Source organism: Schistocerca piceifrons, chromosome 4 (genome assembly GCF_021461385.2).
Source record: "Schistocerca piceifrons isolate TAMUIC-IGC-003096 chromosome 4, iqSchPice1.1, whole genome shotgun sequence".
Taxonomy (NCBI): Eukaryota; Metazoa; Arthropoda; class Insecta; order Orthoptera; family Acrididae; genus Schistocerca; species Schistocerca piceifrons.
The window spans coordinates 23,537,904-23,556,591 of record NC_060141.1 but is presented as its reverse complement, the minus strand read 5'-3'; the positions used below and the strand labels follow the sequence as shown (position 1 = coordinate 23,556,591).

Genomic DNA, 18,688 nt, shown 5'->3' with positions numbered 1-18,688 from the left:
CCGGAAATCTAGAAATACGGAATCAATTTGAAATCCCTTGTCAATAGCACTCACCACTTCATGCGAATAAAGTGCTTGTTGTGTTTCACAAGAACGATGTTTACTAAATCCATGTTGACTGTGTGTCAATAGAGCGTTTTCCTCGAGGCAATTCAAAATTTTCGAAACCAATATATGTTCCAAAATCCTGCTCCATATCGACGTTTATGATATGGGCCTGTAATTTAGTGGATTACTCGTACTACGTATCTTGAATATTGGTGTGACCTGTGCAACTTTCCAGTCTCTCTAAGGAACTGTAGCTCCAGAAGCGAATCTTTGGCCCAGTCCTATTTCCTACCATCCAATTTGAAACGATATCTAAATTTCACTTTCAAGAGGAACCATAACCAATCACTTGTTCGTCGGCTACATGCATAAAACTCAAAAACGTGACGCCGGTGTAAAAGGTAAGTGGAATACTTCATCATTACCATGTTTGCGAAAACCCGTGCTCTGATGATTCCCGACGAATGCCAAAGCTGTGATGGTGCTTGCTGAGAATTGTTCCAGAATAACAAAGCAAGCTTTAATAGATGTCCGAGTCCGCGTACCCAACAATTTATTTGTACATACAGCGTTCCAAAACTGAAATAGTTCTCATGATATCTCGTGTTACGGCATGCAGAAAATGTTTCTTCAGAACCCACGTGAAAATGGTCAATTATTAAATATATTCTACTCATACGTTAGGATAAATCGAAGTTATAAAATAAATATGATTACTCTAAGGGAAGAACAATGTTACAGTATTGTGAGGTAGCAAAAACAGTTGAAGGAAGTACGTATTCCCGCAGTAAAATCTTATTAAGGACAGTAAGGCAAAGATACGCTACATGCCTACGAAAACATGCTCAAAAAAAGTAAAATAAAAGTAAAAGTGGTACACTGTATAATGTGATACCACAAGCATGACAAGAGACACCCGAATGGTTCAAATGCCTCTGAGCACCATGGGTGTTAACATCTGAGGTCATCAGTCCCCTAGAATTAGAACTACTTAAACCTAACTAACCTAAGGACATCACACAGATCTATGCCCGAGGCAGGATTCGAACCGTAGCAGCAGCACGATTCCGGACTGAAGCACCTAGAACCGCTCGGCTACAGCGGCCGGCGAGACACCCGAAAAAATTTTTTCAGTAAGTACCTGTTTGAGTGATCTAAGATGCTGCAACGATTTAGGCTTCAACGAAATGTGCTGAATGTGTATAAGAATCATAAAAACGTTAATTTTGAAATTTGGATTAAAATTAAAAGAAATGTAAGCCTTCTTGTCATTACTTTTATTTTCGTAGTTTGGCCTTCAATCAGTCCGAATTTGGATTTTATTTGACATTCTTTAACTTATCCAGCGAGAAGCATGTCAGATTCTCCTAATTCTCCCAAGAGGGCTGGTAATAACAGATCACACGAAGAGTTTGAGACAAAAATTAACTGCGGAACAAGGGAAACAGACGGGGATGTACAAATCACGTGTCATTATATTCACAAAGCACATAATTTATCCCTTAAGAAGTATTTCATAAAGCGTTCTCCCACTATTGATATCTGCAAGGCGTTTCTTATCTCTGGTCTTATCCACAGGTGGACAAACACGAGAATCTTGCGCTGCTGTAATGCTTGCGTTGTCCGCTCCACCGCGAAGAGTTTTTGCCCACGAGAGCGTTCCGGTAAACAGAACCGGTTTACACACTGCACTTGCTATTATATAACAGCCGCCAATAGGCGGCGGTCCCGTTTTCTGCGGAGCAAAAACTTGTCTGTAATGTCGAACGGTCGGTATGAGTCAACACTGTTTCGTGGAGCAGACTACCACGTGAGTCTGGGAGGCAGTATGCTGATGGGACGAGAACAGGTAGCGAGAACATGCAGCTGGTGTATATATAGGTCGCACGTATTGTACTCACTTTCTGAAGGGCGACGCCTCCCTCGCTGCGTCCTGCTGTGGTGTCTTCGGGACGGGGATTCCCATCACCGCCTCTGCAAAAGCAGTCAACAGACAAACATCAGTGGCGGATGTAACGTTCAGATTTGTTACGTACGATATACATATACAGGGACTAACGGGTACAGGTGCAGATATTTCTGTTCGTGGCTCAGGACCGTGCACTTAACAATATAACATCAGTTTTTAGACCATTTGCAGAGTAATAATAGCACTATTACAGGTCGTACGTTTTTAGGTTGGTTAGTACCTCCCAGAATCTCTGGCAAGAGCAAGCCACTAATGTTTATTTTCCCGTGGGCAGCAGGTCAGATGTTGAAGTGTTGATGCGTGGAGGAAAAACAGTCTATAGTGACCGACGTAGTCCACTTAGTAGTGCAGTTACCACCATGCAGAAAACTTCAGGTCGTCATGTTTGTGACGTGTTTATGGGAAGACAGTTCGACGCAGAGAGAAACAACCAACACTCTGTACGTGTGTACAAATTAACGTACCTCATGTAAAAATATCTGCACCTGTAGCCGTTACATCACGTATCTAAAGGGTAGTCAGTAAAAGTCTGAAAAACTTGCAGGATGTTGCGACGTCGTGCCGTTTCCGAGTTAATTAGCACTGAAGTTAGCCACCAGGCCCGCCAGATGCGATTAGTGACAGTTGATCTCATAGCGTGGATGATACCGCAAGAGACTGTTCAGTTGTTGGCTCGAGTTCTATCCTTACTGGAGTTCCATGTCCTTTTGTCCTCTCGGTCTCTTGTTCAGTGTAAGAGAACTAGACGAAGTACACATTTGGCGACACCAATTCTGGCGGGTCGCTAGAATTCGCATACTGTTAAGAGGTGTGACATGTGTTGAGAATTATGGAGGTATAATTGTTATGACTATATATATATATATATATATATATATATATATATATATATATATGTGTGTGTGTGTGTGTGTGTGTGTGTGTGTGTGTGTGATCAAAAGTATCCGGTCGGAGCAGTGTCCTCTATCGGTAATGCTGGAATTCAATATGGTGTTGGCCCACCGCTAGTCTTGATGACAGCTTCCACTCTCGCAGGCATACGTTCAGTCACGTGCTGGAAGGTTTCTTGGGGAATGGCAGCCCATGCTTCACGGAGTGCTGAACAAAACATCCCAAAGGTGTTCTATAGGATTCAGGTCAGGACTCTGTGCAGGCCATTCCATTACAGGGATTTTATTGTCGTGTAACCACTCCGCCACAGCCCGTGCATTATGAACAGGTGCTCGATCGTATTGAAAGGAGCAATCGTCATCCCCTAATTGCTCTTCAACAGTGGGATGCAAGAAAGTGCTTAAAACATCAATGTAGGCCCGTACTGTGGTAGTGCCACGCAAAACGACAAGCGGTGTAAGCCCCCTCCATGAAAAACACGCCCACACCACAACACCACCGCCTCCGAATTTTACTGTTGGCACTACACACGCTGGCAGATGACGTTCACCGGGCATTCGTCATACCCATACCCTGCCATCTTATCGCCACACTGTGTACCGTGATTCGTCACTCACACAACGTTTTCCCACTGTTCAATCGTCCAATGTTTACGCTCCTTACACCAAGCGAGGCGTCGTTTGGCATTTACCGGCGTGATGTGTGGCTTATGAGCAACCGCTCGACCATGAAATCCAATTTTTCTCACCTCCCGCCTAACTGTGATAGTACTTGCAGTGGATCCTGATGCAGTTTGGAATTCCTTTGTGATGGTCTGGATAGATGTCTGCCTGTTACACATTACGAGCCTCTTCAACTGTCGGCGGTTTCTGTCAATCAACGGACGAGGTCGGCCTGTACGCTTTTGTGCTCACGTTTCCCTTCACGTCTCCACTTCACTATCACATCTGAAACATTTGACCTAAGGATGTTCAGGAGTGTGGAAATCTCGCGTACAGACACAAGTGACGGCCAATCACCTGACCATGTTCGAAGTACGTGAGTTCCGCGGAGCGCCCCATTCTGCTCTCTCACGATGTCTAATGACTACTGATGTCGCTGATATGCAGTACCCGGCAGTAGGTGGCAGCACAATGCACCTAATATGTAAAACGTATGTTTATGGGGGTGTCCGGATACTGTTGATCACATACATATCAAACAAACGAGGTAATGTGGGTGTGTGTTGCCAATGAATCCGTTGAATGTATACTCATTTAGAACAATGTTCACTCGCAGATAATATTTATGTATGACCATCTGTGTCTTTTCCTTAATTGGTTTAATGGCTCTGAGCACTATGGGACTTAACTTCTAATGTCACCAGTCCCCTAGAACTTAGAATTACTTAAACCTAACTAACCTAAGGACATCACACACATCCATGCCCGAGGCATGATTCGAACCTGCGACCGTAGCGGTCGCGCGGTTCCAGACTGTAGCGCCTAGAACCGCTCGGCCACTTTTCCTTAATATTATTTAGTTTTGCAAGCTTTTGTGCTTATCTTTCGTTAGTCATAAAGTTTCTATGACGCGCTGAATGATTTTGTGTGATTAATATTTTAGTCTCCATGAGGAGCAATAAACATTAATAAAAGTAAGAACGATGAATTTCGTCCCTGATATACTTAAAACTATGTATATCGGTAATTTACAGCATAATTCCAAATTCCATTTTTTTTCGAGTCACATTTAGTTTGGCGTACTAGGAAGCCAAGGAAGCAATTTCACAAGTCCGTCGCAGCAACAGTTAATTAAAACAGAGACTCGACAACACGATAAAGTGTTTTGGTCATCAGTCTCTTGATTGGTTCGATGCAGCCCGCCACGAATTCTTCTACTGTGCCGGCCTCTTCATCTGAGAGCAGCACCCGCAAACTGCGTCCTCAGTTAAGTGCTGGATGAACCCTACTCTTTGTCTTCTACAGCTTTTACCCTCTACGGCTCTCTCAGTGTCCATGGAAGTTATTCTCAAATGTGTTCACGCGTTATTGTCCTGTCTCTTCTCCGTAAGAGTGTCTTCCACATTTTCCTCTCCTCGGCGATTCGGCAGTGATTTCCTCATTTCTAATCGCTCGATATAGTTTTTAACATTCTTCCTTAACACCGTATCTCAAACGCTTCGAGCCTTTTCTTTTCTGGTGTTCCCTCTGTCTATGATTCACCACCCTATAACGCTGTGGTGCAGGCGTACATTATCAGAAATTTCTTCCCCCTCTGTTTAGGCGGTACATAATTTACAAAATGGAGGTTGCTATTCCTTCTCTTCCTGCAAATACGCAAAAGAAAGCTACAACTGAGATGTGACACTGGTCACGATCAAGCGAAATGCCCTGAGTTAGTATCTTCAGAGCTTTTAGCCACGTTCATTCCTGATATTGAATGAAAATTATTAAGATACTACCTCGTACGGAATCCATCCAACTTTTGAACGGCATATGTCTGTAATAGAAATGAAGTTATACCCAAAATTGGCAGAGCTGTTATTGCAAGCCTTGCCCCACACCGTTATCACGTAGCTTTCGGAGTCACTGCATACTGCCGAGATAAATCATGTTTTGCGCGTCTGAATTTCCACTCCATAGATAATATCGCTCTACAGTCATACGTAGGCAAATGATGCAATATTAGAGCTACTCACTAAATCAAGTGGCCAAATTTCCTTGATTGTTTTCCGAGTTATCATGAAGCTATTATCAAACTTGTTTAAGACATCATATATTTTGTTTTTCAACTTAGATTATAACTGAAGAAAAATATTGTGCGGTATTCGCTCTAGAGATCAGTTTGCTCAGCTAATGTTCCTGGCACAGTCATAGCAAGACAAACGCCACAACTTTCATTACGTGATCACTGAATTAGACCACACTGGGAATATGCAAACTAAAATAGAGCAAATTACGGCATTATCTGGACCCAGTGAGGTATTCAGGTAATAAATAGCAGGAGTTCGAGAGTGAAAGGCAAATCAAATTTTGGAAATTTTTGGTAAGTTCCTATGGGAGCAAACTGCTGAGTTTTGTAGGGAGCACATTACGCTCATGTGGGAGCGATCTAGATGCTTGTAAAACAATGAACTGATAGTCAATATCGCAGGAATTCTTTTTATTTCATGATTACCGGTTTCGGCGAAACTAAAGCCGCCACCATCGGATTTTAGGACACATACAGGTTACAACATCAAGGCAAACAATGGTGATATTAACAGTTGCCTATAACATTCTGGCCTTACAAAATTGTCATAAGTAGCACATAGGCGTCCAAGAGAGATGACATTATAAATGTTAAGTGTCTCCCTCACATACAAGCGCAAGCTAGGTACTGTAGAGGTCGTCGGTTCCCTAGGCTTAAACGCTACTTAATCTAACTTAAACTAACTTAGACAACACACACACACCCGTGCCCGAGGGAGGACTCGATCCTCTGCCGGGGGGAGCTGCGCGAAGCGGGACAACGTGTCCCAGACCGCGCGTTAGCAAATTAAAAATTTGTCGGCGTTTGAGGAAAGCTGGATCACTGGGATCTAAGTGTCATTTCTCATTATTAGCTGCGTTCGTGGTGTCTGTTCTATTCAAACTGAGTGGACCGTGTCGTTAACGTCAGGAAACAACAGAATGTTGAGACATTTGTTGAGATAAGTAACAGATAGGTAATTAATACGAATAAGCGGATAAGCACAGTGCCCTGGTGAAGTCGACCACCGAGCACAGTAGTACTCTTTGAAATTATTTTCTGGTCAATACACAAATGGCAATGGCATCACAAGCAATACATCAGTAAATTGGAGCATTCAATAAAATTCTAGTGGATTGACAATCTGCCAAAGCTCTGTTAGTTTCATGAATTGCATTTGATTATGTGATAGCGGAACAAACACTGGTAGCAGTTACTTCTGTAAAATATCTGGGAGTATGCGTGCGGAACGATTTGAAGTGGAATGATCATATAAAATTAATTGTTGGTAAGTCGGGTACCAGATTGAGATTCATTGGGAGAGTCCTTAGAAAATGTAGTCCATCAACAAAGGAGGTGGCTTACAAAACACTCGTTGACGTATACTTGAGTATTGCTCATCAGTGTGGGATCCGTACCAGATCGGGTTGACGGAGGAGATAGAGAAGATCCAAAGAAGAGCGGCGCGTTTCGTCACAGGGTTATTTGGTAACCGTGATAGCGTTACGGAGATGTTTAACAAACTCAAGTGGCAGACTCTGCAAGAGAGGCGCTCTGCATCGCGGTGTAGCTTGCTCGCCACGTTTCGAGAGGGTGCGTTTCTGGATGAGGTATCGAATATATTGCTTCCCCCTACTTATACCTCCCGAGGAGATCATGAATGTAAAATTAGAGAGATTAGAGCGCGCACGGAGGCTTTCAGACAGTCGTTCTTCCCGCGAACCATACGCGACTGGAACAGGAAAGGGAGGTAATGACCGTGGCACGTAAAGTGCCCTCCGCCACACACCGTTGGGTGGCTTGCGGAGTATAAATGTAGATGTAGATGTAGATGTAGATCGGGTTGTGAGTCTTTACCGACAGCTACATGAGTCTTTATCGTCAGCTGTATGAGGCTATGGATTCACTATGCACCACGGTGGTGACTAGTAAATGGCGTATTGGTTAGACGAATGTCGTGTTTTGCTGCACTCAGCGAATAGGTTTGGCATTTTAGCGCCAACCATTCGAGTCTAGTGATGCTTCGTGCATGATGTCGACAACTCAGATCAGTGTAGTTCACATTACATTCTCGTTTGGAGGTCGTGTTGTATGTAGGCGGATGAATAGATAGACAGCTAGAGAGACAGTGTATAGATACTGCGAAACAACGGACACTAGTGGTGTACGAAGGTGGACGTACGACTGGGTTCCGATATCAATAAAATATCTTGACAGAGCGCCGTTCTTGACTGGTTTTAAGAACACAACCAGGACGTCAAACATTCTTAGTGATCTGCAAGTTATGTATAACTCAGAATCATAGAACATTTTTTGAATGTCATCGCATGGTGGAGTTCGCTTTCCACCCAGAACAATTCTCTGCATTTGAGGTCACCTATGAGCCGCAATACTCGCTGAATGGAGTTTCGACTTGATCATACTGCTGCCGACACCTCATAACAACACTGCCACGAACAATCGCCGTTGTGACTGAGGCAAAAGTGGGACTTGTACTGTTTTAGGTACATGATAATTCAGTAAACACGTGTTGGAATACAGTAGGAGCGGTGATTTCAGTACATGACTGTAATATGATTGAGTAGATTGCCGCAGCCATACTGACCGGGCGGTGCTGGCCGCCTTACCGTTGAGGATGTCTATGACGCAGTGGTTGACGTCCGGCGCCACGTTGACGTCCCCCATCTTGGAGGCCAGCCTGGAGACGAGCGCCTGCGCCGATGAGGAGAACGTCTCGACAAAGTTCTCCAGCACGCTCATGTGGAAGGCGGGCTGCAGCAGCAGCCTGTGGTTCCGCCACTTCTTGCCTGTAAGAAAAGGAAATATTGAACGCATGAGCCAGTTAGTTCCCCAGATATGGAAAAAGTGCGGAGACAAAGATGCTAACGAGAACAGACCACACACTACTTAAATGGATCGCAAAACCTATATTCTGACTGACAATGTCGACGCAAAGCTACGAATACCTAAAGAGAACAGACCATTGCGTAGAAATCTATTTGTAATCCTGGGACGTGCCCCTCAAACTCACAGTGATCTCCAGCACCACGCCAGCCAATGCTTTACTGATGTTCCTCGGATACTACGAATTAGACATTACGGTAAGACGTCGTGTAGCCTCCTACTCGTAACAAAGTAGAACTGACGAAAATCAGGTCTTAGACCAAAGGATATCAACTCGGCCCAGATCTTGAATTGAAGAGTAGGACAACGTGAAAACCACTGAAGAGTTCACCCGCCTTTCCCATTCATTAGAGAACGCCTAGCCCTTGGCCGTGTGAACCCTAGTCAGGGCTTGAAACACTGCCTAACGCCGCCCGGTGTGGCCGTGCGGTTCTAGGCGCTTCAGTCTGGAACCGCGTGACCGCTACGGTCGCAGGTTCGAATCCTGCCTCGGGCATGGATGTGTGTGATGTCCTTAGGTTAGTTAGGTTTAAGTAGTTCTAAGTTCTAGGGGACTGATGACCACAGATGTTAAGCCCCATAGCACTCAGAACCATTTGAACCATTTCTGAACTGCCTAACGCGACCAGGCTAGTACAGGTTCAACAGGGAAGAAAATGACGTCCGTAATTACGGTCATAGGGAACGCCCGACCACATTATCTTTCACTGTGATCGCTATAATAATGGAATCAGGGAAACCACTGCAGACTAACCAACCACTGTACGAACTTTTAAGAAATTACAAATCATCATCATCATCATTTAAGACTGATTATGCCTTTCAGCGTTCAGTCTGGAGCATAGCCCCCTTATACAGTTCCTCCATGATCCCCTGCTCAGTGCTAACATTGGTGCCTCTTCTGATGTTAAACCTATTACTTCAAAATCATTCTTAACCGAATCCAGGTACCTTCTCCTCGGTCTGCCCCGACTCCTCTTACCCTCTACTGCTGAATCCATGAGTCTCTTGGGTAACCTTGCTTCTCCCATGCGTGTAACATGACCCCACCATCTAAGCCTGTTCGCCCTGACTGCTACATCTATAGAGTTCATTCCCAGTTTTTCTTTGATTTCCTCATTGTGGACACCCTCCTGCCATTGTTCCCATCTACTAGTACCTGCAATCATCCTAGCTACTTTCATATCCGTAACCTCAACCTTGTTGATAAGGTAACCTGAATCCACCCAGCTTTCGCTCCCATACAACAAAGTTGGTCGAAAGATTGAACGGTGCACAGATAGTCTTGGTACTGACTTCCTTCTTGCAGAAGAGAGTAGATCGTATCTGAGCGCTCACTGCATTAGCTTTGCTACACCTCGCTTCCACTTCCTTCACTATGTTGCCATCCTGTGAGAATATGCATCCTAAGTACTTGAAACCGTCCACCTGTTCTAACTTTGTTCCTCCTATTTGGCACTCAATCCGTTTATATTTCTTTCCCACTGACATTACTTTCGTTTTGGAGATGCTAATCTTCATACCATAGTCCTTACATTTCTGATCTAGCTCTGAAATATTACTTTGCAAACTTTCAATCGAATCTGCCATCACAACTAAGTCATCTGCATATGCAAGACTGCTTATTTTGTGTTCACATATCTTAATCTCACCCAGCCAGTCTATTGTTTTCAACATATGACCCATAAATAATATGAACAACAGTGGAGACAGGTTGCAGCCTTGTCTTACCCCTGAAACTACTCTGAACCATGAACTCAATTTACCGTCAACTCTAACTGCTGCCTGACTATCCATGTAAAGACCTTTAATTGCTTGCAAAAGTTTGCCTCCTATTCCATAATCTTGTAGAACAGACAATAACTTCCTCCTAGGAACCCGGTCATATGCCTTTTCTAGATCTATAAAGCATAGATACAATTCCCTGTTCCACTCATAACACTTCTCCATTATTTGCCGTAAGCTAAAGATCTGGTCCTGACAGCCTCTAAGAGGCCTAAACCCACACTGATTTTCATCCAATTGGTCCTCAACTAATACTCGCACTTTCCTTTCAACAATACCTGAGAAGATTTTACCCACAACGCTGATTAAAGAGATACCTCTGTAGTTGTTACAATCTTTTCTGTTTCCATGTTTAAAGATTGGTGTGATTACTGCTTTTGTCCAGTCTGATGGAAATTACAAATGGTTTATAAAAATAGGCAGTGTTGCGAATACCATTTTCCGGATTAGAGAGGATACGGCAATTACAAAATCCCTCTCAGCCTCCACAGCATCACTACGGAAGCGTGAGTGTGACTGACGAGGTGCTAGCCAGTGCGTTTAGTGCTGTGGAGGATATCTAAGCGAATGTTGCGTTGCGCTCCAACCGAGATGACGGCACCACACGAGACACAACCCGCAGTAACACATAAACCAAACGTCGGCGCAGCATCCACTTGCACTCGGCGATGGTCACGAGGAATTGCACGTCGGATGGACGTGCATAACACATGCAGTGTAATAGAGTGCCATAATCAGTCCCGACGTTTATCCAAGCCTGCTTTGAAAAACACAAAAACAAAAACAAAAGTTTTTTGCGGGAGACTTACAACAAAAACGTACTCTGAGACCATTCTAGAACATTTAAATATTTACAGAAAGAAAAATTATGGAACAATGTGAAAAAAAATGTAGATTAGTTACAAACTACGGCGTGCACATACTTTATTCAACTTGTAAACGTCACTACAGATATTCGTATTAAGGTTATGACATGTTCGACATGCCTGCCATCATTGGTGATAATGCGGGGCAGACGAATAGCGAAATTGTGCATGACCCGCTAAAGTGTTGCGACATCGATGCTGCCGATGACCCCCTGAATGGCTGTTTTAGCTCAGCATTAGTTTTGGGGTTACTGCTGTACACGATGGCTTTAATACAGCCCCACGAAAAGGAGCCGCATGTGTTCAGATCCGGAGAACGTGGCAGCAAATCGAGACCCATGCCAGTGGCCTCTGCGTACCCTAGAGCCAGAATGCGGTCTCCAAAGTGGTCCTCCAGGACATCAAGCACTATCCTCCATCGATGGGGTCAAGATCCGTCTCGCACGAACCCCATTTTGTTGAAATCAGCGTCGCTTTCGATAATGGGGATAAAATCATCTTCCAAAACATTCACATACCGTTCGGTATTCAACGTTCCATCAAGGGATACCGCACCGATTATTCCGTGACTGGACATTGCAAACCACACAGTCACCCGTTGAGGGTGAAGAGACTTCTCGATCGCGAAATGCAGATTGTCAGTCCACCAGATACGCAGATTTTGCTTATTGACGAACCCATCCAAATGAAAGTGGTCTTGCGCATACTAATTACCATCAGGCCCCGCGGTCAACCGTGCAGTTTGAACGTCCTAACTGTTCAGAAGTTGTGACGATCTTATTTCATATTGTTCGCCTGTAGGCCTCTTATTTATAACCTACCGGAAAATGGCTCCGAAACTTTACTTTTCTCTACTTTTAGTCAGTAGCTAAGCATACAGTCTGTGAACTAATTTTGTTACTCTTACACAATACTTGGAGGAATTTGGTTATATATTTTCCTTTTTACAATTACTTATTATCATTATTATTATTATGACTGTGCTGAGACACAACTTTGAAATCAGTCGAAACATAAAACAATTTAAAAAATATTAAAACCGGAATGTATTATATAAACAGAAACACTAAATTCTAAAGGAAGCAATTAAATTAACCGCATCCAGTTTCCTGTGTGTGAGAAAGTAGAGGGCTTTCTTGTGTAATAAATATCTGTGTTAGCTCATCACAAACAAGTATGCAACCACCACAATGTTCAAAAATGTTGAAATGTGAGTGAAATCTTATGGGACCTAACTGCTAAGGTCATCAGTCCCTAAGCTTACAGACTACTTAACCTAAATTATCCTAAGGGCAAACACACACACCCATGCCGGACGGAGGACTCGAACCTCCGCCGGGACCAGCCGCACAGTCCATGACTGCAGCGCCTTAGACCGCTTTTTTTTATTGAACAAACTAAAAGTGCATATATATATATATATATATATATATATATATATATATATATATATATATACTATGCAAGGTATCATTTAGACATATACAAATGACTGTTAGTTAAACAAAAAATATTAGAAAAACATTAAATACAATAAAGTATAACATTCTGTTTTGTTCCTTTTTTTTAGTTGTTTTTTTGGTCGATGCATGAGAACGTGGATAAGGGTGTTGCATCATGTGACAGGTACGCATGGCACACCCCAACTTTGAGGGGGGTCAAGGAAGACGCTGCGGAGATAACCGGCAAAAGTTTGTCGATAAGATGGTTTTCGGGTGAGGGTGCTATGCGCGGTCACAACTTTGTACCAGAAGTCAAGGACTGTATGTGGACCACTCTGAAAGAGATATTCTAAAGCCTGTCCTCGAAACCAGATTAGGGCATGGTGCTTAGCAAGAGGGTAGTGAAATGTCTGGGGCAACAACAGGAAATCTGCGGTTACCGTCGTTGGCGGGGCACGGGGATAAAAGCCCACGATTCGTTGGATGAGGAGCCATACGTTTTGCTTCAGGAGGCACGTAAGACGGTGCTCGTCGGTGTCTTCGAGCTGACAGTCAGGGCAGAGTGGGGAGGTGGCCAGTCCTATGGCATGCACACACCCGCAAACAGTGCGCCAGTTAATGTCAGGATGCTGTAGCACCATGGGGTCGCAAGGGTTGGACAGCAGAAACAAACGATAATAGTCGTTTGTACGGGGAGGACGGGTGACTGGAAAATCGGCCCGAACGTAGCTGAGTTCTATGAAACAATTGGCGACGTGGTACAATAATGGGGAAATAGGTGCCACATTGATCGGTGGATCGAGAGAAACTGGTCGGAGGATATCTAAGAGACTGCGTGTTAAGGACGGGACCGGCCCCTGCCAGTGCCGCAACAGAGTGTGGACGAAGAGTGCAGAAGATCGTGCCCGCACGCTGACGAGTTCGAGGCCACCTTTTGCAGGAGGCAGTGTTAGAGTGTTGTAGCGGGCTTTGAAAAGACGGTTAGTCCTGCACGGCCCACCACAATGCTGTTAGGACCAACTACTAGAGTGAACTCATACACATCTGTTTTTGCAAGTGTCAGCACGAAGTAATGCAAGACACTGTTGACGTTTATCTGCTCGGAGTCCATATTTCGCTGAAAGGCGATTACAGGTCATCTTGCCAATGGCAGAGAGTCTTAAATTTAACAGTGAAATAACAAGGTCACACTACAAACATGGTGCACCTGTGTTCTTCTATTTGAACAAACGTAATTCGAGTCCTCCTTCAACGAAAACGTGACAGTGTACGTACCGTGTGACAACTTAAAGTTACGTAATCGCTCAGGAGTAAATGGCGCTCAGAGGTTTATTATTTCAACGAGAAAACTGCTAGATGCAGTGGCGCAAGACGGAGCTCAAGGTGACCTGTCTACCAACAGAGCTTCATTTAACCTAAGAGAACCCAAGGAGAAGAACTACAGACGTCGCGAATTATACGCCAAACACACCCCAAAAAATAAAAAGAATGAGAAAGAGCCCAGATCCAATACAAAGTAATTTCAGTTACGTACTCCTGGAAGACTTGCCATTTTCACAGATATGTCGTTGAGTGGTTACTTACTGCAATTTTCAGAGTTAAGAAATTTTAAGACAGTAGAATACTTCGGTCCACAGGAACTAGATGAATGAGGTGCACTGTATTCGCCTTCAAGAAGGGGCACCTCGTTTCATATTTTCTGCGATTCCTTTTAATTCATTCCGGCGGTTGTCGAGAAAAATTCTTCAACAACAACAGATTTATTGGGAAACCCTTGGAGAAACAAGGTAGCGTTCCGCCGTTCGAAGTGAACTGGAGTTCAGCAATAATTTCCCACCCTCCTTTGTAGGAACTCATGCACGTCTGTATGTCGCTTGAGCACTTCATTGTGTAAATAACTTACGTCGTTGTTATTAGGCATTGGGAAGAAGGATAAGAGGTCAATGCCAGCGAAAATTAAAGTTGGGCAGCTTTTTGTGATATTAAGACTATCTGGTATTTCCTTACGTTCAGTTCTTAATACAGGTCTGAAATGTGGTTGGATACAGGAATTCTGGCACAAAAATGTCGGTTACTTCGTGTTAATCGGAAAGTCTCAACAAAAAAGGAGGTCAGCAAGGGTACGTCCTACAAATGTAAAAATACCACGTGTCGTCCTAGCTGCGCGGCTGTATTCGTGAAGAAGGGTCGCTGTTTGTAATAATTAACGGAAAATCATCTCAGGAAACAGAAGTGATATGTGGCGTTACCCAAGGAAGTAGTGTAGGCCCTCTGCTGTTCCTAACGTATATGAAAGATTTAGAAAACAATTCTGAGCAGCCCTCGTGGAATGTTTGCAGGTGATGCTGTGACTTAACACTCTCGTAAAGTCACCTGGTGATCAAAATCAATTTCAAAATGATTTAGACAAGATATCTGTATGCGAAAGGTGGTAGTTGACTCTATATAATGAAGAATGTGAAGTCATCCACACGAGTACTAAAAGGAATCGTCTAAATTTCTGTTACACGTTAAATCACACAAATCTAAACTCAGTAAATTCATCTAAATATTTAAGGATTAGAATTATGAATAACTCAAATTGGAAAGAAAACAGAAAATGTTGTCCGAAAGACGAAAGAAAGTGTTTTATTGGCAGAATACGTACGTAGAAAATGCAACAGGTCTGCTAAAGAGACTGCAGACGTCATACGGGTCCCCCCTCTGCTAGAGTATTGTTGTGCTGTATGGGATCCGAATCAGATCGGTTTGACGGAGGTTGTCGATTAAGTCCAAAGAAGGGAAAGTCATTCTGTGTTATCGCAAAATAGGGAAGAGTGTGTCACAGATATGATACGCGCATTGGGGTATCAATGATTTTTTTAAGGCGTTATTCGTTGTGACGAGATCTTTTCACGAAATTTCAGTCACCAACTTTCTCCGTCCCAATATGGAATTACTTTTATGACAGTAGCCAGCAGAGATAAAAAAAATCCAAGCTCATACGGAATGATTTAAGTGTTCGGTTTTCACGCGGGCTGGTCGAGAATGGAAGGGCAGAGAAATAGTCTGAAGGTGATTCCATAAACACTCCATCAGGCCCTCAAGCGTGAATTGCAGAGAAGTCATGTAGTTGTAGAAGTAGATGTGCGTAATGTATAAGGTGTCTCCTTGACATTATAGAATTCGTATTCTTGGGTAACGCCGGATAACACTTCTGTTTTCCTCGATGATTTTCTCTTCATTGTTACAAACTGCGACCTTTCTTCACGAATACAGCCGCACTGCTGAAAGAAATGTGATATTTTTACGTTTGTAGTATGTGCCCCTTCCAACCTCCTTTTGTGATGAGACTTTCCGATTAATACGAAGTGCCAGAATTCTTGTATCCAACCAGATTTCAGACGTCACCATCCTGCACCGTGTGAGCGGAATCAGGGAGACGAGTTCCGGTACTTCTGTCTCCCAGTATTTGATAGCAAGGAACAACTTATTGTTCAGTGATACTAACTCTGGCTGACTAACATTTGATCCATGGTTGATTGCTGGCGACTTCGGAGATAGTGAATCTTCGGTTCTTTGCTCTACTGTTTCTGGTAAGTGAAACACCATCAGCAGCCTGCTCTAAACCATCAGCGAAACGCGACACTGCTAATGAAGTGCTACTTGTGGACTTAATGGACAGGGGGGGGGGGGGGGGGGTGATGCGACAGTGCCCCCCAGCCACTCACCACTGCTCGTGATGAGTCCGTCCCCAATGAAGTTGTGCAACAGCCGGTAGTAGGAGATCTTCTCCGTGTGACGCTGGCTTTTTAGCACCGCCTAGAACAAAAAAAAAAAAACAATAAGTTTCGATTAAGCTGTGTTAGGTTTACAGTAATAAATTAAAATAAACCAAGAAATATGGACTAAAACTTGTAAAAATTAATCAAGCACAAGAGGAAATAGCTTTGTACATAGTTGGGTTCTTTTAAATGTGGCTCTAGAGTAACGCATTAAACAAGCGCTCAAGGAAATATATCATTTGTCAGTCCAGAAATTAAAGTGTATCTTGTATCACATATTCAGTTTCTGTTCCGTTTATGATGACATGTTATTTGGCGCTTCTCTTTCTCGTAAACTACACAGAGAGATGTTGCGGGACTAAAGTCCTCATAGAGGCAAAACTGCCTGTCCAGAGTAACCGTTCTTCTACGTACAGTACTTATTTTCCTCACTCACACAATTACGAGTGTCCGTCTCCTTAAACGTGTCAAGGAATGAGAAAAGTATTGTTTCCTTTAGCAAACACGCCGCGTAATGACGAGGATAGTAACAGCTTTTGTTTCTTTGTCTCACCCGCAAATGGAGTAAGAAGGGGCAGAACTATTCTGCTACACGTATTGCACGGTGGTTTTTAAGAGTAGGGATCCGGACAGAGGTGTACGCTGGTAATCCAAAACACTATGACCACTGCCCACCACGACGATGGATGCCGCCTGGTGACGTTGCGGGCACGTGACGTGGTAACAAAAGCAGGTAAGCGGAGCTGACAAGGATGGGGCATCACACTAGCGAAGATATGGACTGCAGATGAAATCCATTGACGTAAGCAACTCTGACAAAGGGCAGATTATTATTACGCAGAGACTGTGAACGAGTATCTCGAAAACGGTGAAGTTGGTCCAATGTCCACTTGCTGCTGTCTATGAAAAGAGGTAGAAGAACACTGAAACTATCACTGGGCGCTAAATGGTTGGACGCCCACGACTCTACACAGAACATGGGGTTCGGAGGCTTCTCTGCTCTGTAGAGGAGGACAGATGGTGATCTGTGGCATCTCTGCTGAAAGAGCACAACGCTGGTGCACGCCAAATCTTTCAGAGCACATCGTTCAACACACATTGTTGAACAAGCAGCTCCACAGCAGACCACCCCTACGTGTTCGGATGTGGACCCAACGACACCGTCAATTACCATTGCCGTGGCAAGAGACCATCGGGATTCGATCGTCGATCAATGGAAATGTGTCGGCTCTTTAGGTGAATCACATGTTTGCTACACTAGATCTATGGTCGTCTCCACAAACACCGTTATCGAGGGGAACGGCGGCTCGAAACGTGTAGAGCGCCAAGGACGCAGTCTGTCGGGAGAAGTATTATGCTGGCACCTGTGATAGTAATCGAAGGCAGGCTGACAGCTGCGAACCGGCTGCACCCCTTCATGCTTGATCTCTTCCCCGGTGGCGACGTCATCTTTCAGCAGCGTAATTGTCCGTGCCTCGGAGACAGAGTCGTGCTATAGTGGTTTGAAGGGCATTATAGTGAACTCATGTTGATATCTCGGCCACGAAATTCGCCTAACGTAAGCCCTGTGGAACCCAAAGGGAACCCTATCGGGCGAGATCACCGCGTAGACAAATCAGCTGGCCGTTATTTACACGAATTACATGACCTGTGTGTAGACTCGCCAGGGTAGCCGAAAGCGCTAATGAGCTCCTTCCTGGACTCACTCCGGCCCCGGATCGAAACCGCCCGTTGGATTAACGACAAAGGCCAGTATGCCGACCAGCCCAAATGTGCGTTTTTAGGCGGTTTTCCACGCCCTGCTATGTGAATACTGGGCTGGTCTCCACGTTCCGCCTCAATTCCACGACTCGCAGACATTTGAAAACATTCGCACTCTTCCATGGCTTACACTAGATGCAGACAGCTAGGGAACACTAATTCTGTCCAAGGGGGTTCAGGGTGGTGGTAGGAAGGGCATCCGGCGGACTTCAACTAACACTGCTAAATCAATAGTAACACGGCCGACCCCGCGTTGGCGCGGGACAAAGGCCCTGGGCGAGAAGCTAGAACATGACGTGTGAGTAGATATCTAATGCCACGTACCTCCACAAATCTACTAACAAGCTGTAGGATCACTGTGTGATGTACCTTTTGCATTTCTTGCTTTTATGTTTTCGTTTTCTTCAAAGGCAGAGAGAAAAGGTGAAGCGGCAGCCCGGCGCAGAGCCTGCGCCTACCATCATGTATTTTTTATTTTCAAGTGTTAAAAAACGTAAGATGTTTTTCCTGTTCCTCAGTAAGAGGAAGGACTCGCTCTCTGTTAAT

The 18,688-nt window shown here is 44.2% G+C and overlaps 1 protein-coding gene across 1 annotated transcript in view; it reads right to left on the bottom strand.

Moving 5' to 3' along the window:
- Positions 1–18,688, bottom strand: part of LOC124795560 (probable cytochrome P450 4aa1) — a 306,399-nt gene that overhangs the window by 54,096 nt on the left and 233,615 nt on the right. The window contains exons 5-7 of the mRNA XM_047259633.1: positions 16,328–16,418; positions 8,248–8,427; positions 1,950–2,022 (exon numbers count right to left, since the gene is read on the bottom strand). Of these exons, the coding sequence (XP_047115589.1) occupies positions 1,950–2,022; positions 8,248–8,427; positions 16,328–16,418 (344 nt within the window). The remainder of the gene's footprint in view (positions 1–1,949; positions 2,023–8,247; positions 8,428–16,327; positions 16,419–18,688) is intronic.